Source organism: Sciurus carolinensis, chromosome 7 (assembly GCF_902686445.1).
Source record: "Sciurus carolinensis chromosome 7, mSciCar1.2, whole genome shotgun sequence".
NCBI classification, from domain to species: domain Eukaryota; kingdom Metazoa; phylum Chordata; class Mammalia; order Rodentia; family Sciuridae; genus Sciurus; species Sciurus carolinensis.
The window spans coordinates 77,329,047-77,351,377 of NC_062219.1; the positions used below are offsets into that span (position 1 = coordinate 77,329,047).

The following is a 22,331-nucleotide window of genomic DNA, read 5'->3' on the forward strand; positions in this document are numbered from 1 at the left end:
ATTGAGAAGGATTTGTTTGACATACATGGATGAGCCACTGTTTGGGGCATAGGTATTTATGATTGTTATGTCTTGCTGATTTATGCTTCTCTTAAGCAGCATGAAATGTTCTTTTTACCCCTTCTCACTAACTTTGGCCTGAAGTCCACATTATCTGAAATGAGGATGGATAGTCCAGCTTTTTTGCTGAGTTCATGTACATGGTATGTTTTTTCCCATCCTTTACCTTTAGTCTGTGAGTATCTCTTTCTATGAGATGAGTCTCTTGCAGGCAGCAAATTGTTGGATCTTTCTTTTTAATCCAATCTGCCAGTCTGTGTCTTTTGATTGATGAGCCAGGCCATTAACATTCAGGGTTATTACTGAGATATGATTTGTATTCCCGGTCATTTGGCTCATTTTTGTTTTTTAACATGACTTGGTTTCTCCTTCATTTGACTATTCCTTTAGGGTAGTTCCTCCCTTTTTCTGATATGCATTATTGTTTTTCATCTCTTCCTCATGGAATATTTTGCTGAGAATGTTCTGTACTGCCAGCTTTCTTTTTGTAAATTCTTTTAGCTTTTGTTTATCATGCAAGGATTTTATTTTGTCATCAAGTCTGAAGGTAAGTTTTGCTGGGTATAAGATTCTTGGTTGGCATCCATTTTCTTTCAGGGCTTGAAAAATATTGTTCCAGGCCCTTCTAGCTTTTAGGGTCTGGGTTGAAAAATCTGCTGATATTCTTATTGGTTTCCCCCTGAATGTAATTTGATTTCTCTCATAGCCTTTAAAATTTTGTCTTTATTTTGTATGTTAGGTATTTTCAGTATAATGTGCATTGGTGTGAGTCTGTTTTAATTTTGTGTATTTGGAGTCCTATAAGCCTCTTGTACTTGATTTTCCATTTTATTCTTCAGATTTGGGAAATTTTCTGATATTATTTCATTGAATAGATTGTTCATTCCTTTGGTTTGTTTTTCTACGCCTTCCTCAATTCCAATAATTCTTAAATTTGGCCTTTTCATGATATCCCATAATTCTTGTAGATTCTGTTCATGATTTCTTACCATCTTTTCTGTTTGGTCAACTTTGTTTTCAAGATTAAATATGTTTTCTTCAATGTCTGAGGTTCTGTCTTCCAGGTGTTCTAGCCTCTTGGTTATGCTTTCTGTGGAGTTTTTAATTTGGTTTATTGTTTCCTTCATTTCATGGTTTTCTGTTTGTTTTTTTTTTCAATATCTCTAACTCTTTATTATGATCTTTTGCTTCCTGCATTTGCTCTTTTAACTGTCGATTGGTACGATCATTCAATGCCTGCATTTGCTCTTTCATCTCATCATTCAATTCCTGCATTAGCTCTTTCATCTCATCGTTTGCTTCCCTGAGCATTTTAATTATGTGCATTCTGAACTCCCTTTCTGACATTCCTTCCACCATGCTGTCATTGGATTTTATTGATGTAACATCTAGATTTGTTTGGGACATTTTCTTCCCTTGTTTTCTTATATTGGTCATATCAGTCGAATGCTGAGATATTGCAGATTTCCTCTTCGCTTATAGCGTCCCTGTAGATTTCCAATAACTCACCTCCTGGCCTTCAGTAGCCTGAAGTCTTGGAGGAACTTGATAATGCAGTGTTCCACAAAGAAGCTGCCCCTCTAGGGGTGGTGGCTTTCAAGTGGGGTATATTCCCTGCTAGTGGGCAGAGGCGCCTCCACTTGTTGACCAATGGTCAGTCACCGGGGAACTACACTCGGTCTGAGGCAAGGCTTGTTTGGGTCTGTCTCTTGTTCTACTGCCCTTGTGGGAAAACCTGGCCTGGCAGGGAAGACTCACCCTGTGGGTATGTCTCGCTGGCCAGCTCTTCTCCTAGACTAAGTTCCCCTCAATCCAGAACTACCACCTGGGCTGGTCAGCCCTCCTCTGCAAGTTTCCCAGGGACCCAGACCTACCTCCTGGGCCCAGGAGCCTCACCCTGTGCCGAAGTTTCTGGTTGGGCGGCCTCTCCTTAGAGAAGCTGCCTGTAGTCTTGGAACCTTCACTGCACTCCTAAGCATCTCTCTGTGGAGCTCCTCTGAGCATCCGCCTGGGGTCCCGGGGCAGTCGCTCTGAGTCCTAGAGTCTCGCTGGACGACTCCTCCTCTGAGAAGGGGGGGGAGGGGGCATGTCTCATTGGGCAACTCTACTTCACAAAGTTCCCTATGTTCCAGGACTACCACCCCATCCGGGGCCCCTCCCCAATGGGAGAGACTCAGCGGGAGGCTTTGAGTTGGTTCCGAGTCTCTCAAAACCTTATCTTCTTAAATCCTGAGTCCTTCAATCCATTGCCATTTCCCAATTTTGCCCTTAAAATTCCCGCTGGCTGCAGCAGTACCACTCTCAGGTGAATTCTGAGATGTATGGAAGAATGTCTTGCATTCAAGCCTCAGGGAAAGGGAAGCCTGCTGCCTTGATATGCTGAGGTAGAAGACACCTGTAGAATTTCAGATGAGATTAAATCAATAGTTGAAGTTTTTTGTGGTTTTCTGTATTCTATTCTTTAATTAAACATTAAGATTTGCTGTGAACTCCGGCGCATAGCACCCACTCAACTCCAACACAAGCGGCGTTCCCCCTTTTATTTTTTTTTAGAGACAAATTCACATTCCAAAAGCTGTGAGAGATGATAACAGCTTTCCCTCCTCTAACAATAGATACCACAAATTCTGGTGTGAGATTCTCTACTGCAATGAGCCACTGTTTCCAACACTGTAGGAATAATGACTTTGAAAGATCTTTTAATGTCTCCCTCTATTTTTCTTGAAGTGCCATTTATACTAACAAAGGATCTTGTCTAATCCCTGTAATTGTCCTTATTTGTATCTACTTTCCTGCTAGTATTTTATTATGCTAGTTCATACTGTCCACACCCTTTTTCCTGAAGTGTTAGGAGTCAGGCAACAAAATCTCTGTATGTATAGAAAGAACAGGGAAGCCAGGGGTGCAGTGGTGCATGTCTGTAATCTTAGCCACTCCAGAGACTGAGGCAGTAAGATCGCAAGTTCCAAGCCAGTCTCAGCAATAGTAAAGCCCTAAGCAACTCAGTGAGACCCTGTCTCTAAAATAAAATACAAAATTAGAGCTGGGGTTATGGTGCAATGATCAAGTACCCCTGAGTTCAATCCCCAGTACCCCCTTCCCCCCCACCCCCCATAAAAAAAAAACAAGAATGAACAGGGAATAAGGTAAAAGAAAAGTGATATGGCATACCATATTAATTACTTAATTTATCCTTGAACTCTCTTAAAATCTCTTAAAATTAGGTGATTTTAAGAGAATTCAAGTACTTTAATAATTTTTTAAATCTTGTGTGAATTTTTGAAATTTTCTCTTTAGTTAAATGTACACCAGACAAATAGAACAATAACTTTTCTTCTGAAAATTCTAGGATGGGATTTTTATTTAACAGAGGAGATTTATTTTGTAGCTACTGTGCACAAAATTAATATAATAGTATTATTGTGTGGTGTAGTGATCAAAACAGTTCTTTGAACATAAATATCCAACCATATTCAATTCTATTCCTAGGACTGCTTGGAACAAATGTAAGCTATTTGAAAACAAAGACGACTTCTCAACCTTTTTCAGAAATAGAAGAGGATTCTGCCGAAAAAATTCAATTTCTTAAGAGCAGTGGAACCTCTATCTTAAGTGTTGACAGCTTAGAAACAAATGGTAAGAAATTTGAGATATCTCAGTCAATAAGTTATTAATTCATATACTTATATTCAGAATTTCTATAAAAAATTAATTCCTAACTATCTTGGATCCTCCTTTACTGAAGTATATAGACAGATTTAATATTTTTCCAGAGATTTAGAATTGTAACTCTACAGAAGCCTTAAACCTTACATGTTGATTTTGATTATTAATTTGCTAGGTGAAAGATTCAGTAAATTGTAAACATTTTTTAAACTTACTATACATGTGTATGTATGTATGTCAGTAAATGCATCATTCAAATTAATTTTGTCAAAATTTATATATCAATAAAATATGTTCATGCTCTCTATTTAGAACTAGTAGTTTCTGAGCTGGATCATAGTATTCTTGGATTGGGATTGGATACATTAGAAGAACAAGAGGAGAAAGAGCAGTTTTTTGCCAGGCTTGAGAAAGGATTGACTTCATCCATTGATTATTCAAGATTGAATAAGGAATTGGATTCTAATGACTCCACACATTTTAAAACTTTACATAGGTAAAGTAACAATATAAACTGTTTACTGCATTTGTGTTTTTCTGAATTTTTATAAGACTGATATGTACAAAGACTCAATTAGTTAAACATTATAACAAAATAAATCTTGATTTTTTTAACTTTATTCATTATTATAGTCAGAATAATTCTATGTGTGAACATAATATGTTGATTTGTAGTTGAAAGTCCACTCTCCCTCCAGATGAAATTGCATACCTAAGATACTATAGACAATAGTAGTATGCTTCTTACTAGGAAATAAATTAGGTGATTTTAAGAGAGTTTGAGTTACATTATAAATTGGGGGCAGAATGGAAAGAACGGAAAGGGAAGTAAAAACCAGGAAGCAAAGACAAGTTTTGGTCTGTGTCTTACCTTTCTGCCTGGTAGTTGACTCTGTTATTGTTAGGAAACCTCATTCATCCTAGAAACCCTACTAGTTGACTGAGCTAGTCCTCTCCTTAGTACAGTAGACCATCACCATTCTTAAGACCTTTATGAAACCTGAGGTCTTTAATTTCCTCAGGTTAGTTATCCATGTTATTGCTTTTGTTATAAATAGAAATCTGATTATTATTTTATTTTGTTTTTCAAGAATACAGGAAGAGTCAGGAAAATCATATCCTCTGGTTATTAGAGTGCTTCATCTCAGGATGATTCACTTCTTTTATACAGTGTATAAAGCAGTACATTTGCTGGCATGAACTATTCAGGGCCTGAGACTTTTACCCTGCTTGCAAACTAACTAGTTAGTCTTCCAATTTTGTGAATATTGGCTATAAATACTAGATTCCTAGTCAGAAACAAAGGGCCTTATTTCTCACAATAGAAGCAATATTGCATTGCTTCTCTATACCCCGTGAGTTCTTCTGGGGCATGGTCAAGGATCCATGATGGATGTCTGCACATGAAATAGGTGGCATTTACAGGAAAGTAACACTGACCTTTGCTTTTATATTAAGTGGAAACAGGCCAGCTCTTTGGGTAAAAACATTGCCTCATGTCTCAAGATAGCTTACTGCAAACATAGCCCTGAGGTGGCTTGGTAAAAAATGGTCAGTGCCTTGAATTATTGGCATACCTAGAAAGAACATTCAGGGACACACAGGGACCATGGCAATTGTCTCTCCCAGATCAAGTGTGCCACAATTTTTATTGGTTTATTGGCCACAATTTTTTGCCCCTTTGTAATATTCCTTAACTTTTTCTCATTTTTCAATAATATTCTTAACTATTAGAATTTCTGCTCTAGAACAGAATGCAGCATAGCATTGAGTAGGCAATATTAGGTGTTGTTGCTATTACCATTATTGTAGTTTTATGGTTTTTCAGATCTGCTAGTCACCCTAAAGATAGGGTTCATGGATTGAAAAAGGTAAAACTGATTCCTTGGTTTGAAAGAAAGCATTACTGATATATCCAATTAAAACATGCTCAAACAACTCGTCCCTTTGGTGGGTTTTTCTGGTTTAAGGCTCCTGTTCAACTTCTACTTCAAGAATAAATGGTTAATGAGCATGTGAATGCTGACCTTGGTCCCCCACCCTACCCCACTGAGAACCCCTTGGTTCTCATAGTTTGTTGTCAATTCCTAATCTTTAGTGAAGAAGTGGTGTACAGGTCATGAGATAATGTATAATGTGTAAATGGATACACTTATGGATAAAATTATATGTATTTCTATATAAATTTAGGGAAAAAAATGGCAATTTTTTCCTTTGATAACTTACGCAGCAACAGTTAGTCTTAGGATTTGAAGACCCTCAATTTTTCAAAACATTTTGCTTACAGCTCCCAAATGTTTAGCTTTTGATAGGAAAAGAGTACTTCAGAAGATACATGTAATTTTAAAAATGAAAATATATATGTATACATGCACAGGATTGTTTGGAAAATATATTGTTAACATGTAATATTTTTTCCAGTTATCAAGCTAATGTAGAACTAACTGATGTTGAACATGAGACTGAATTAAAACATGAAGAATCACCAGGTAATTCCATTGGTTTTAAATTTTATAATATTTGAAAAGGTAATTTTTAATAATGACATTGACGAGAATAATAATGAAAGGGTAAATTATAGTGTCTTGGAAAAAGCTTTGAACAGGTAGAGTGGTGTTGCCTAGACTATAATCTGAGCTACTAAGAAATTATTAAAAGTGAATTGCTGCCTCATTTGTTTAGAGCGGGCCAAGGACCAGCTGGAAAGACAGGAAAAGGAGTTTCTGTGTCAGGTATGGGGATCTCTGAAGCCAAGACAAAGACCTCCAAAGCATTGTGGTGGGATACACACCTTTTTTCATCATTCGACTTTCAACCTATGTGTGTTTTTAATGTTTAAATGGTTTTCTTGTAGAGGATGTAGAGCCAGGTTTTGTACTTTTGACTAATATGATCATTTTGGACTTTAAATTAATGTGTTTCTATCCTTTATAGAAGTGTTTTTATTGATATAGTTGTTACTGCTTTGCCAGTATTTTCTATCTTTTCCATCATTGTTGTCCTGTGTTCTTTGGTTATATGTAACATTTTGTTTCTTCTTTTGGCATTTTAATTATGCCTCTTCGTTGTATTTTTTTTTCTTAATTGCTCTCTGATTAACAATGCCTACCTTTACTTTCTTTCTTTTTTTTTTATATAGAACCTGTTTTTCCCTATAGGTCACTAGGATGTTTCCATCTTTAAAAGTCTTTAAAATTTTTTCCCTTCTGTGCTTCAGTTTCTATTGCTATATAGTCTAGTTCATTAATCTTTTCTTTAATCTGCTGTTAATTCCATCCATCCATTTTTTTGTTTCTGTTTTTCCCCTTTTACTGTCAAAATTTCTTTTGGATTTTTAAAATATCTTTTCTGTCTTATATTCATTTTTTTCAAGTCCTGAGTGTTAGCCATATTCTGTGAATTATAATATTTGTTCAGTTCTGGATATCTTTCTGTTGGTTGCTTTATTATTGGTCCTGGTATGGGACACTTTTTCTTGCTTCCTTTTATTGGATATTGTGGGGTTTACATTGTTAAACGAATGTCTGGACTTTATTTTCTTCTTTTAAAACTTGAGGTTTGATCTGGTAGATAGTTGATCCTGCCACTTGATCCTTTTGAGGCTTTTCTCCTGTTCCTTAGGGGAGATATAGTGTAGCCAGTATAGGTATCATTTAACCCTGTTCTTAAGACATATCCCTTCTGAGGTTTCTACTGAATGTCCCATGTGATCAGTGCAGACTTTCCACTCAAGCAGGCTTCTTGCCATGTGAACTCTGGGAATTGTCCCGCCTACAGCTTTGCAGTTGTTCTTGGCTCAACCTACACTTTAGCAGCTTAATATTTAGTAAATGTTCAAGGGAAACACTGGGACATTTTCCAGAACTCTGTTTCTACCTACCTCCTCCTTTCTTGATTACTACCCTACAACTTCGGACTGCCTTAGCCTTTCTGAACTCCTGTCTTCTCAACTCCATGCGCTGTCTTCTCACTCCCTGCTTAGCACTGCAAAACATCCACACCTTCAGGTAATTGTGAGGCTCATCTCATTTGTTTATATTCTCCTAGGAATCACATTTTCACTGCCAGTTGTTCAGTATCTGTAAACAATTGTTGCATACATTTTGTCCAACTTACTAATTATTTACAAAGGAAGTTAAAAATAGTTTCTTTAATTCCAGTACAACAGAGGAGAAAGTTCTTTAGATTGCATTATAAGTTTACAGCTGATTTTTCCAGAAAAGAATAAAAAATGTCTCCAAAAGATCTTGTACATTAAATATGGTTTACTGTTTCTAAATTTGAAGAACATTTTTTGTGTATGAAAATATTTTCAAAGTTACAAGAGTAGAGAATATCTTGAATATGTACCATCTTACTGCCAGAAAAGTCAGTGTGAGTCAATATTCTCACAGTTTTCTAAACAATATGTAAAAACCTGCATACTGATATTTCTCATGTAAAAATCACCTCAATTTGGTTTTGCTCTTTAATTATTATATAAATTTAATTTGCCTTAATGTTTGTTTCTGAAATCTTTGACATGATATTTTCCTTTCCTTTTTTTTTTTTTTTTTGTCTTATTTCTGTGAGAAATGTCAATTAATGGCATTTCCTTCTTATTTCTGACTTACTTTATTTGGACAGACTCCCAGGAAGGAAGTTAGTTATTCATATGTTGTATGGGAGTATTTGCCTGTAGGCTGTTCAGTTACAGAATGAGTATATTAAAATATTGTTTGGAATAATACAAATTGCGTTAGCAATTTTCCCACTCAATATTTGCAGGGATCAAGGTAGACCTCAGTAGTTGAACACTTACCTAGTAGGTATGAGGGACTGCTTTCAATCCCCAGTGCTGCAACAAAATAAGTAAGATTTGGCTTTATTAACTTTTGATTCAGATTAAGTACAAGACTACTAGCTAAATAATGCTAGCAACAATAATTACTATGATTAAACATAATAGCTAACTCTTGGGCATATTATATATGAGCTGCTGTTCCAAACACTTTAATGCTTAATCTTCTCAGCAATGCTTTGAGATAAATACTATCATCACCCCCACTTTACAATGGGAAAAAGTGAAACCAAGAGAGTTTGTGACTTGTCATCAGTTCTATTGCTCAAAGTAGTAAAACAAGGAATTGAATCTGTGTCTTCTGTTTCCAAGTCATGATGTTAAGCACTATGCTGTACTGTCTGAACTTTCTTACACTGCCTCTCTGTAGTTGCTTATATACTATAAGCCCTACCATTGAGCCCCAGATCCAAGCAGTTGTCTGATTTTAGCATTATACTCTGCCCTGTCTCCTCTCTCCTTGTTCATCTTTTCTTAAGTACCTCTAACCTCTGAGGTTACTTTAAATTTGATGATTCTACCCAGTGAGGTGGTTCATACCTGTAATCCCAGGCTGAGGCAAGAGGATTGCACATTTGAGGTTAACTTCAGCAGCTGAGTGAGACCCTCAGCAACTTAGCAAGACACTATCTCAAAATAAAAAAAATAAATAAAATTTTTTAAAAAAGGATATGGCTCTGGCAAGATGCCCCTAGGTTCGGTTTCCAATACCCACCCCCCAAAAACTTGAGAGTCCCATCTAGAATATTAAAATTCTAATAGGCCTATCACCTAGAAGCATGTCTAATATAAAGTAATTGTCATTACTACTTTGAGAATTTTCTTATATCCATTGGTGCTTAGAAAATCCCAAACTTCACTCTTCTCATGTAGAAAAGAAAAAGTGAGCCAGGTGTGGTGGTGCATACCTATAATCTCAATGATTCAGGAGTCTGAGGCAGGAGGATCATAAGTTTGAGGTTAGCCTCAGTAACTTGGTGAGACCCTCAGCAGCTTAATGAGACCTGTCTCAAATTAAAAACACACAGGGCTGGAGATACTGTAGCTCAGTGGTACAGTACCCTGAGTTCAACCCCCAGCTTCAGAAAGAAAATAAAGAAAAAAAGAACTTCTCAGTCACTGAATATAGGTACTGATATAACTTGACCTAGTTTGTCTACTGCAATTACTATACACATGCTGTTCCAAACTCATTTTTTATGAAGTAAAATAGAGATATTTCTATAGCCAGATCTCACTTATTTAACTCCCAAGCACTCTCAAATTCATTCTTCCAGTATTAATTGCATCTGCATTGTCCCCTCCTTGTAAGAGAAGAGTAGAAGTTATTCCAGAAGCAACACCATAGTACCCATCCAGTCTTTTTGTTATCAGGCCATCCTGTTCCTCACTGTGATATTCTTTTTTAAACAACTAAGATGGCATTCATTTCCAAAATGATGCCACTCTGAAAAGGCTATCCCCTTCTTCAACCCACGGTCTTACTTAATCCTTTGATTTAAGAGCTACAAGCAACTTGAAAATCAATGAAGAGATCCTGGCCAAGTATGCCCCATCTTCTCCATAAGTAGACTGATGACATTAGTTAATATTTGCTTCTGCTGCAAAACAATTGAGATGTAGTTTAGAGACTTTAGCCAAGAAATGCCTGGGATTGGGAAACACCAAAGATCATATGGGGTCAGTATTTACCTAAGGGACAGGTCAGAAATAGATCTTTCAAAAGTACAAAACGATTACAAGCAGGACTACCTACAGAGATCAGAAAATATTAAAATAATCAAAATTCAATCTTTATAGGAGTAGTAGGAACATACCTCAACGTTGTAAAAGCTATCTCTGCTAAACCCACGAACAACATCATTCTTAATGGAGAAAAACTGAAAGCATTCCCTCTAAAAACTGGAACAAGACAGGGATACTCTGTTTCACCACTTCTGTTCAACATCATCCTTGAAACACTGGGAAGAGCGATTAGACAGACCAAAGAAATTAAAGGGATACAAATATGAAAAGAAGAACTCAAGCTGTCACTATTTGCCATTGACATAATTCTATATTTAGAGGATCCAAAAAACTCCACTAGAAAACTTCTACAACTAATAAATGAATTCAGCAAAGTAGCAGGATATAAAATCATTATGCATAAATCTAACGCATTTCTATTCATAAGTGATGAATTCTCTGAAAGAGAAATTAGGAAAACCACTCCATTCACAATAGCCTCAAAAAAAAAAAAATACTTGCAGATCAATCTAACAAAAGAGGTGAAAGACCTCTTCAATGAAAACTGCAGAACACTAAAGAAAGCAATTGGAGGAAACCTTAGAAGATGAAAAGATCTCTCATGTTCTTGAATAGGCAGGATTAATATTGTCAAAATGACCATTCTACCAAAGGCACTATACAGATTCAGTGCAATTCCCAATTAAAATCCCAATGACATTCCTCATATAAATAGAGAAAGCAATCATGAACTTCATCTGGAAGAATAAGAGACCTCGAATAGCCAAAACAATCCTGAGCAGGAAAAGTGAAGCAGGAGGTATCACAATACCAGACCTTCAACTATACTGCAGAGCAATAGTAACAAAAAGAACATGGTTTTGGCACCAAAACAGACAGGCAGACCCATAGTACAGAATAGAAGACATAGAGATGAACCCACATAAATATAGTCACCTCATACTAGACAGAGGAACCAGAAACATACAGTGGAGAAAAGAAAGCCTGTTCAACAAATGGTGCAGGCAAAACTGGAAATCCATATGCAGTAAGATGAAATTAAACCTCTATCTCTCACCCTGCACAAAACTCAACTCAAAATGGATCAAGGACTTAGGAATTAGACCAGAGACCCTGCACCAAATAGAAGACAAAGTAGGCCTGAATCTTCATCATGTTGGCTTAGGATCAGACTTCCTTAACAAGACTCCCAAAGCAAAAGAAATCAAAGCAAGAATCAATAAATGGTATGGACTCAAAACTAAAAAGCTTTTTCTCAGCAAAGGATAAAATCAACAATGTGAACAGAGAGCCTACAGAGTGGGAGAAAATCTTTTCCTCATGTACTTCAGATAGAGCACTTATCTCCAGAATGTATAAAGAACTTAAAAACTTTACACCAAAAACACAAAGAACCCAATCAATAAATGGGCCAAGGAACTGGACAGACACTCTACAGAAGAAGATATTCAGGTGATTAATAAATATATGAAAAAGTGTTCAATATCTCTAGTAATTAGAGAAATGCAAATTGAAACAACTCTAAGATTTCATCTTACTCCAATTAGAATGGCTATTATCAAGAATACAATAATAGATGTTTGTGTGGATGTAGGGGAAAAGGCACACTTTTACATTGCTGGTGGAGTTGCAAATTGGTGCAGCCACTCTGGAGAGCAGTGTGGACAATCCTCAAAAAACTTGGAATGGACCCACCATTTGACCCAGTTATCCCACCCCTCGTTTTATACCCAAAGGACTTAAAATTAGCATACTACAGTAACACAGCCACATCAATGTTTATAGAAGCTCAATTCACAATAGCTAGATTGTGGAACCAACCTTGATGCACTTCAGCAGGTGAATGGATAAAGAAATGTGGTATATATACACAATGGAATATTATTCAGCCATAAAGAAGAATAATATGGCATTTCCAGAGAAGTGGATGGAATTGGAGAATACCATGCCAATCCCGAAAGTGAACTAAGCCAATCCCAAAAAAACCAAAGGGTGAATGTTTTCCCTAATAAGTGGATGATGATATATAATGGGGGTGTGGGGTAGGGGGTGAGAGAAGAATGAAGGAACTTTATGTACAGGGAAATGAGAGGGAGGGGGGTATGAAAAGTGGTGGAATGAGACAGACATTCCCTATGTACATGTATGATTACATGAATGGTATGAATCTACATCATGTACAACCACAGAAACAAAATTGTGTACCATTTGTGTACAATGAATCAAAATGCAGTCTGTAAAAAATTAAAAAATAATTTTTTAAAAAGTGTCAAAATTTCACAGAAGTTCTGCCTTATAAGTAAGCAATTAGAAATTAAGTTTTTGAAGAAACAAACTTGAAAGTTCTAGTTAAAATGCAACATAAAATTCTTTGAACAATGCTAGAAACTTTTAATTAGATAATAATATAAAAGATTTAAAAATTTAAAGCTTTGAACTATTTGAAAGTACAAAAAAATGAAATAAACCTGAGATAGTCTTGTAAGTTGAACTCCTATTAAATCTTTGCAAAAACTGTATATTCTTTAAAGATACTTTATGTTAATATCTCAATAAATTGTTCTTATGCAGACTTCTGCCTTTGGAAATCAACAATTTTTACCTGGAATTTGACTTTTTTGATAGTGTGATTCTTGTACTTTTTAAAATTATTTCCTTCAGAAAATTACACTGATGATTTTGAAGATGCAGAGGATATAGATGCACCTTTGATTTCTAAAGATGATGAGACTCACTCCAAGGATAATCTCAAATCAGAAGAAATAAATGTTCCCAAACAGGTATACAAAAATTATATATTTGATCATATTGCAACTTCTTTTATCAACTTGAATGATTATCATCATGTGAAGAATTCCACATAGGGAGTTCTTCATAGCCTTGCTCAATGATGTAAACTTATCGGTCTTAACACTCAAATATTTTCTTTACTCAGAATGTCAATTTGATGTAAACCTAAAGAAAAAAAATCAAACTATCAACGAATTTATGAAACTTGTTTTTTGCCAGATTATTTCCTTAAATCAAGCTTAGAAATTGGAACAATTAAAATGTAAAACTATTTTAAACTGGTATATGAAATTAGACTTCTCTTTGGTAGGTCTTGCCCTTGTGAAGTATAATCAATACCCTTCCTCAGTATTTATGTTAGTGGTAACATTAGTATATGAAACTTTACTTGGCTAAGGAATGATATTATTTCATTCACATTCGGCAGTGTCAAACTCTAATTCTCTCATTTCTCAATTCTTCAAGATTTATTCAGGGCTCTTGACAGCTGAATAGAATTTATCTTTGAAGCTAACTAGTAGAATAATTACTAATAGTTATTTCTTCCTGTTCTGGATACAGTCTCTTTGGGGACTGTGTGTTAGGACTAGATGTTTTGAACATGTACAAAACCAAAGACTCTCTAGAAGAGAGAAATACTTTTTGGTATCCATAAATACTCTTACTTTTAAGTTTACTTGAAAATTTGAGCTCAAGTAACTTATGTCACTCACTCTGAGGGAAAAAACAAACTAACCTTAGGAATAACACAAAGATCGATATGGCCTGATGAGTACCCTTACCAATTAAACAGATCTATTTGAAATAGGGCCATTCCAGTATTTTATGGGAAAAAAATAGGTCAGTAGAAGGTACAGTAGTACAGTGTATCAAGAAAATGTGCATAAAAATGTGTCAACCTAAGTATGGAAACTTCATAAAGAGCTGTCTGAGTAGGATCAAAATAGGAAGAAATTAAAGCACTGCTATTATGAGAGAACCCTACACACTGCCTAACCAGATGGGTAGTAAGGTGATACTAATTAAAAAACATACTCTAAGGGAACCTGTAATATTGAAGAACTTCATCTCTCTTGCTATTTGGTGGCCTAGCTTTCTAAAGGTTCTATCTTTCAGAACAGATGAAACAGGGAGTGTATGTTATATTTGGTTATAATTTTGAACAATAAGGGAAAATTGGTAATGTTATCATTGCAGATTCTTTTTGAAGTAATATTAATGTTCAAAAAAATGGAAATTTTTGAGCAAGGTAGATGAGCACAGGACACCTAGACATTTTAAGTAATGCATTTTAAGGCCTAAATTAGTTTTAGTAATTGCCGAGATTTAGAAGAGATTTTTAGAAGTTCTGAAAGAACTGCAGTTCCTGTAGGCTTAGAAAATAATGAGTGAATGAGAATGGTGAAGGGAACCTAGAAAGTGGTTTCTGATGCTTGCCTAGTGGAGTAAAGCACTGGTTTTCGCATTCATAACTGTTTGCATTGAAGTTGTTTTATCTAATTTTTGATTTCATAAAGTATATAATCATTTTTATCCTTTAAATTAGGAAGAAGAGAAAACCGGTATGCTGGCTAATGGTAAATATTGTGTACTAAGATATTTTAGTTGACCAAAAATTAGTCTTTTCAAAATTTCATTTAAATAATTCTGAAAAATTTCTCTTTGTTTTTAAATATCTCTAAGAAATTAAAGTTCATAGCTTTTCTTAATAATGTGCCTATCTTAAATCCAGTGTTACATTTGAGAATGTTTCCTTTTTGTTATTTTCCTTAGGTCCTTTGCCTTCCACTTATAAATGCACATCATACCTGTGTATAATCATAAATATGTGTGTAGATGTTAGCCTACTCTCTTGTGCATATACATTTATACATATATATGTATAAATTATATACCATTTATGTATAAACATTGTTTTTATGCATTTTATTTTGTCTTATGCATTTTGTTTCATGCATATGATTAGCTTTATTAGATCTTTTCAAAGAACCACACACATTTCTGTGTTCCTTATATATATATTTTTTATATTCTTCTAGTTGTGTTGCTTGATTCATTAGAGTCTATTGAAGAAGTAAACCTTGATGAACAAGAAAAAGCAACAGCTAAGCCAAAGACCCTACCAGAAATGACTGAAAATGAAATGACAGGAACAGGTAAAAGTAAAAAGTTGGTTATTCTCTAAATATGGAATACTTTATGACTAACTGGCTTCATTTCTAGGGAAACATGTAAAATAACCATATTGACAATAAAAACTGTAAGTCTTATGTTTTCTATCATTGGACAATTTAATCAGAACTTGCTAATGTGACACAATGCTGATGGATCAAGTTGAGGATGGTTAAATGAATACTTAATAAGAATGATGCTGTTGAAACAAAGAGTAGTACTATATATAGGTGAATGTTAATTAATATTCTGTGCCCTTCCAGAGTATTCGGTTTAATTTGCCATATGCTGGAGATATGGAACCTTCACCTTATTGTGCTTTTCCAGTTTCCTCTCTTTAGTAAAAAGCTAGGTTACATCACAAAATTCTGGGATATAGCTAGTCCTTCTTAAAGCTTTGACCTTGAAAGATCTTTGAGACAATGCCTTTTCAAACATTTTCAAGCAGTGAAACTCTTATCTCCAGTTGAAGTCTCATACAGAACTCTATCTATAGCTAGCAAAATGATATTTTGTCACTCAATATAAGAATATAAGGACACATTGGTAACATTTACCTATAAAATTCATGAAAACAATAATGATCTTTTGATAAATGTTATATTCTCATAGCACCATCAGTCTTCCACTGTGTGTATATGTTGTTTCTGTTATATAAAATATTCTTGGTTTACCACATAAATAGTTGCAAATAGGAACTTTTTAATCACCTTGTTTTACAGTCTCTCAGGATACTAGTCAACTGATTTAGACACTTGGTTAAAAAGAACAGTAGAAATCACAAACCAACTTTAAATATCAGCTTGCTTTTTATTTTTATTTTACTTTTATTTTATTACTGAAGAACAAAATACTTGTAGAAAAGTTCATGTATCATAATAGTGTAACTTGATGACTTTTTAAACACTAAATACACCATGTAATCAGCAGCCAGATCAAAAAACAAAAGAAGACCCAGACCACTATGTCCTGTCAAATATCTTATTTCTAGTTACTGAACTTCCAAAAGTCATCACTGTCTGTATTTGTTTAATCCACTTTCTTCTTCAAGTATAAATACAAAAGTCAAAAAATGACATCGTTCTACGAATCAGAGTTTTTCCTTCACGGCTGTTACTCACTTGTTGCCCAGCTGACTCTTCTGTTATAATGAAAGTGTGTACAGAGCACATATCCCTCAGCCTTGCTACTACTAATTTAAGTAGCCATGCCAAGTAGATGTGATGATAGTCTACTTGTACAGTATTCAATAAGCTCACAGAAATTCTTTTTTTTTTAAATACAGAATTACAACTTTTCTAATCAGAAGCATATTATAGAAAGTTCATATATGTGTAGAATGGCCAGAGAAATTTTAAGATATACCTAAAAACCAGAGAAGGCAAAAGTTTTCAAAAATATTACAATTATATACCATCTTCAAAATATCACAGTTATGGAAGTGTTGTGAGTGGGCAGATTAGGTGTTATTACGATTAAGTTTTGAAACATAAAGTGGGACATGAACCAAACATGTGGAACCCATGATTTTTCCTGAAAAACTGATTATTTTTTTAACAGTAGGAAAACTGCTATTGCATGTTGTAAGAAAAAAAATTGGAAATCAGAAATATATTGCTAAAAACATAAATTCTAAGATGGTCCAATGTATATAAAGCTGTAGTTTTAAAATTTCATTTCTTAAGGGTTCTTGACTAAAATATTTTGATTACTCAATTACTAGAAGATAGTAGAGCATGCATTTCTTATTTAGACGTGGATTCGTAGTCCTAGCCTTGCCACTTACTAGCTGTGTGACAGCAGACAATGAATTACTCTAAACCTGTTTCTTCTTTAAAACAGGGTCTTATAATATCAACAGATAATATACAGTACATTGCTAAGACTCAGTAAGCAGTAGAAGACAACTGTATGACTATTATTATTTATCACTCTCTGCTACTGATTCAAGCCATAATAAAGAACTTGAAGGATATAGTATAAGCACTTTTTGGCTGTGGAATATTAAATTTGCCATCAAAAGTACAGTTAGAAGTCTTCAAATAAGCATCTGAACTTGGTATAAAAACTGATAATTTTGGTGGTTATTTATTTTGTTTTACCATGTTTCTCCTGATAAGTAGACTGTTTGATTAAAACATTGTTAAAGATCGTCTTTTATTAGTGATATCATTTGTAAAATTCTTTGTGCTTTTTGTATTAAGAGGTTAGAAAGTATAAAAATGAGGTTTTCCTAGCATCAAGCCAGATCTTGCCTTTCACCTACTTTCATTTGTTTCCCAGGCAAGTACCATTTTGTGCTGTGGCTACATGACTGGGTAGTGTCACAGGGTGACACTATGACTCGTGAGACTAGGCCCTTTCCTCTGAAAAGGAGAACTTAACACTTCTCAAATTTCTAAAATTGAAAAATATAGGAAACTTTGGACTTGTAGTATGTATAAAATAATTGCACAGAGTTTTCTTTTTTTTTAATTTAAGGGGTAGTAAGTAAGCCCTGTTTTTCATAAAATGCCTGAAGAAAAGTTAATTTGCATGTTCATGGAATTAAATTTTGATATGACTGATTAACAACTTAGGGGAAAAGTACCTTTTCCCACTGTTTTTGAGCAAACCTTAATATGTCTTTATCCCCCTTCTCCTTAGTTTCAGATCATTGGTTTTTCTGCATGTTTGATCTTTTGTTGCTTTAAAGCCTAGAAGCTCTGCTGACTCCTCACACCTATTAAATTAGGTGCAAACATTCAGTACTTCTATGCTATTTACTATCAAAGACATTTCTTTTTTGAATATTCAGCAGATATTTAAGTGAACTAATATTTCTGTAAAGGACAGAAAACTTTACCTTGTGTCTTTTTTTCATAAAATTCTTTCCTTCAGTAGTGCTACTCTGAGTCTGACTGGTGGTTTAGAAGGAAAGTTAGTTCAGCTTAACAGGCAAGATCTTTTTCCTCATGTCCTCTCAGAAAATCTCTGCCCCTTAACTATTATTAATTCTGTTCCAACTGTATCCTTCACTTTTTTCTGAGTTTAAGCATACTTGTTATTGTATTTGCTCCAAATAGCCCTTGCAACTTGAAGATTTAGCTAGAAAGAACTTTCCTGTAAGGTATGCTTATACACTCGTATGTGTCACTCAGCTGCTGGGTTTAGAGTTGAAAATATCCCCTCATAGGTGTGCACTATACAGTTTAAAGTGTATATAAAAGAAAACAAGGCTATAGATGTGGGGGTGGGGTGGGGCGGGTGTGCGTGTGTATTTTACTTTATTTTTAAACAATTAACCATGGATAGCAAGGGAAGAGAAGACCAATCACCCTATTTTTCTTACTTTTTTCCATTCTTATATTACTTATTCTTTGATTTTGGAATTTCTGTTAGGAATGAAAGTAAAAAATGATTAAGAAAACACTCAAATATCTGACGTCATTGTTGTCTTTAGTTTCTTCAAGTTGTTTTTAATGGAATCTTTATTAGCTGATGGAAGGAGGTTATTAGAGAAGGAAGAATGAACAGTGACTTTAAGTTTTCTATTTGGGGTAACAGTAAATAATAATCTTATTGGCTAAATTACTAAATACTGATAGAACAAGTTTTGGTGAAGGATATAATAAATTTATTTGATGTTATGTTAGATGTGATTTACTTATCTGACAATCTAAGGGTCTAGTAAAGAATCTGATGTTTAGAAAAGAGAAAAGGACAAAAGACATAGATTGGGAAGACATTGAGTTTTTGAGTAATAGTTAAAATTGTAAGGGACTTGATGGAATTAGTCATGTTAAAGAAAAGTAGAAGGTTAAAAAAGAGGGCTAAGGATAAACACCCCCAGGGTAAGCCACCAAATGTAAGAAATGGAGAAGCAACCCTCAGATTGGTAGGCAGACCAAGGCAAAGAAAGAAAGAAGAAATGATCAACAGGAAAAGGACAATAACCAGTGTCTCACAGGTTGAAAAGCAGTAAAGGTAGATAGTTTGGGCCATTAGGAAATTTCTTTGGATTACAACAATTTTAGCAAATTATCAGAACACATAGTGGATTGCAGAGTGAGAGGAGTAAATTATAATTTAAAAAACTGCAGACTACAATATGATTCAGGACAGCAGAGAGTGAGAGAATGGTAGCAGTAAAGCAAAGGTAGAATCCTTCAAAAGAATGTGCCTATTTGGGAAATTTAAGAACAGTTTTATCCAATGCAAATAGGTTGGTTAAGGATAATAGGAAGAGAAGGCAATAACTAGTGAGGTCAGACTTTACAGTTACTATGCAGGACAGGTCTCAAGTTGCTAAAATACAGTTATTGAGCCTGCTGTCATTTTTATGTTGGTAGACTACAGCCATGATTATGTAGGTTTCTACTTTACTGTGCTCTTATAACGTTGCCATTGTCCTACAGCCTTGTTCACATTCCTAACTGGATTAAGAAATGGTGGTAGTGTTTTATATTCCCCATGTATTTATGATGTGATTATACCTAGGAATTATATTTATATCTGTAGGTCTTTCTTATGGACAGAGCAATAGTGACATTGAAGCCTTACATCAGGCTTACTGTCATATAGCTCATTCTTTGGGAGATGCAGAAGAACAAAGAATTGAGAGTAACACAGAGGAAAATATCAAGAGTTCAGTGAAAGATCATTCTCAAGAACATGAAGAGTCTTCAAAAAACATCTCTACTACTGAATCTGGTAAAAGCTGATGGGTGGTTGGTTGGAGGAATAGAATTTTCAATTCTTTGAGACCCTCTCTAAACATTTTCCAGTATATATTAATTTAAATAACAACTTGCTGAAGTTAATGTTTTTCAGTTTCTGAACTTAAAGGGTTTGTCCAGATGAAATCCACAATCATTGGTTTAACTAAAAAGAATCAAGCAATAAAATTTCAGTTCCTCTTCTAATATGCTTTGACCAAATTAAAACTCAGTTGACATTTTTTACTCTTTTAATGTACATATATTAAAATTTTTAATAGGTATCAGTTAAATACATACTTAGCAAATGTGTGAATATGAATATATATCTGATATTGACATTAGAAATATATATTTGATTTTGATATTTGACAAATATCAAAGGAAACTTTTCTGGTACAAAAAAATTTGTGGTGAGAAGCTGGGTTTATTGTGCATTTTGTTAACTGTGTCCATTAGAGAAAATGTAAATTCAGTAATTGGCATAAAATTTTTGGTTTCTCCTTTTAACTTTTTCACCTCTTAGATCTGCCCACAGTAGAGGAGCTGATGAAACCTATCAGAATAGATTCCTTTGGGATAACTGGTCTTGATTTACAACCTGTCAGGTATGAGTTTTTGGAATGTATTGTGCAGGTAAATTGGTTAGTTGAGTTTTTATTTGCGTTATTTGTTTTTTGCTTTGTCACTGGAAACTTTTGCAGTCATTTTTTCCACTTACTCTTTCCTAGTGAATTATTAAATGGCTAATATTAGCTCATATGTATCTACCTGTAAGTCTCTGCTCTCTTTATATTTATTCTCATTCAGTTAATTATCAAAATTCTTCTAGTGCTAAGACAAATCGCTGCTAAGAAAGTCGCTACCATTAGTTTGTCTTAAAACTTTTCACTGAAAAATACAATGTCTTCGACTTTAAGTAGAATATGCTTCTTTATAGATTTGCTTCTTTATAAACCAATAAATAAGTTTTGACTTAGTCACAGTCTAACCATAATTTTACAGGGTGTGTTTCTCTGGTCACAGGAGAAAACAGCTACATAAAAGTGCTTTGCCGCCAGTACGGTTTAATAGAAGTGTGACTCAATGTCATTCTTCAACACAGAATAGCACATTACAGTAACCTTGCATTTATGAAGCACAGTGTCACATCCCACGTCACATGATCCTCATAACATATAGGACAAGCATCTTTTTTCTCATCATTCAAATGATGTATCTGAATTAAGCCAAACTTAGTCATGGAGCTCTCATAAGAAGCAGATGATGTTGACAACAGCTCATGTTTCTCATGTTTACTGTGCACAGGTACAATGCAGGGTTCTTTCCACACATTATTTAATCCTTCAGCAGCCCCATGGGCATGGTCCGTTACTATCCCTGTTTCACAGACAAGAAAACTGAGCTTCAAGGTTAAAATAAATAATTACCCAAGCTCAAATGATTGTAACCAGGGAACACAGGCAGTCTGTGTATTTAACCATTTGTATTGTCAGATCTTTGATCTTTTTGAAATATTTCTGTGAAGGAGCCTGTCATCTAGTCACTTGCTCATTTGTGTTTTCAACAGACACTTTGAGCCCTTCTTGTACTTCTACTCATCATATAAATCCACTTGAAATGATTTCTGGTTGTTATTCCCACATTTGACCAGTGGAGAGGAAATGATATAGTGAAGTTTACACTAAAATCCATTCAGTTTACACTAAAATCCATTGTTAGGTATAGTATGCTTCACTTATCTTTAGTGCTAGTTTATATTTTTAAAGGGGAGACTGCTCAGTGAACATTGTTGTTTGGAGGTAGTGTCTTTGGGGTTGCAGTGGGGCTCTGCTCCACACAGTCTTTTCGTGAGCCAGGCTTTTTCTATCATCTTAGTGTTATCATGGCATCATCCAGCAAATTGATAGGGAAGGAGAATGATTTTCTTCTAACAGCCTCAACACAGAAGGGCTCAGTACTTCAACTTGCATTCTCTTGGAAAAATGAGCACATCTAGCTAGCTAAACAGTGCAGGAGAATCGGGAAATGTGGTTTGCTTATGTGCCTAGAGAGGAAAGCAAATTAGTGTAGTAATTATCTTGCCATAATATACCCTTCTAATAATAAAATTTCCATTTCATTATTCTTCATACATAGACACACTTATCTCCTCCCCAAAGCAGATAGCCCAAAGTACCACTCAGGACTGCCTCCATATGAAGGGCTAGGATTTCCAGGTGAAGTGCAGTCCTCTCCATCAGGTTTGGATGTCACTCCACCTTGCCTACCAATGGATGAATTAAAAAGGCAAGTTATATGCTTCCTTATCCCCATCCAGTATATAATGATGAAACTAAAACAGATACTCCCATTCAGAG

At 34.8% G+C, this 22,331-nt stretch overlaps 1 protein-coding gene across 4 annotated transcripts in view; it reads left to right on the plus strand.

Annotated features, from left to right (window-relative positions):
* Window positions 1–22,331, plus strand: part of Cep162 (centrosomal protein 162) — a 93,039-nt gene that overhangs the window by 12,135 nt on the left and 58,573 nt on the right. For 2 of the 4 annotated variants that reach the window (XM_047558319.1, XM_047558320.1), the window contains exons 4-12: window positions 3,550–3,696; window positions 4,039–4,222; window positions 6,148–6,215; window positions 12,974–13,092; window positions 14,649–14,679; window positions 15,142–15,258; window positions 19,775–19,966; window positions 20,498–20,579; window positions 22,111–22,260. In XM_047558319.1, the coding sequence (XP_047414275.1) occupies window positions 3,550–3,696; window positions 4,039–4,222; window positions 6,148–6,215; window positions 12,974–13,092; window positions 14,649–14,679; window positions 15,142–15,258; window positions 19,775–19,966; window positions 20,498–20,579; window positions 22,111–22,260 (1,090 nt within the window). The remainder of the gene's footprint in view (window positions 1–3,549; window positions 3,697–4,038; window positions 4,223–6,147; window positions 6,216–12,973; window positions 13,093–14,648; window positions 14,680–15,141; window positions 15,259–19,774; window positions 19,967–20,497; window positions 20,580–22,110; window positions 22,261–22,331) is intronic. The other 2 variants (XM_047558321.1, XM_047558322.1) reach the window with 2 other exon arrangements.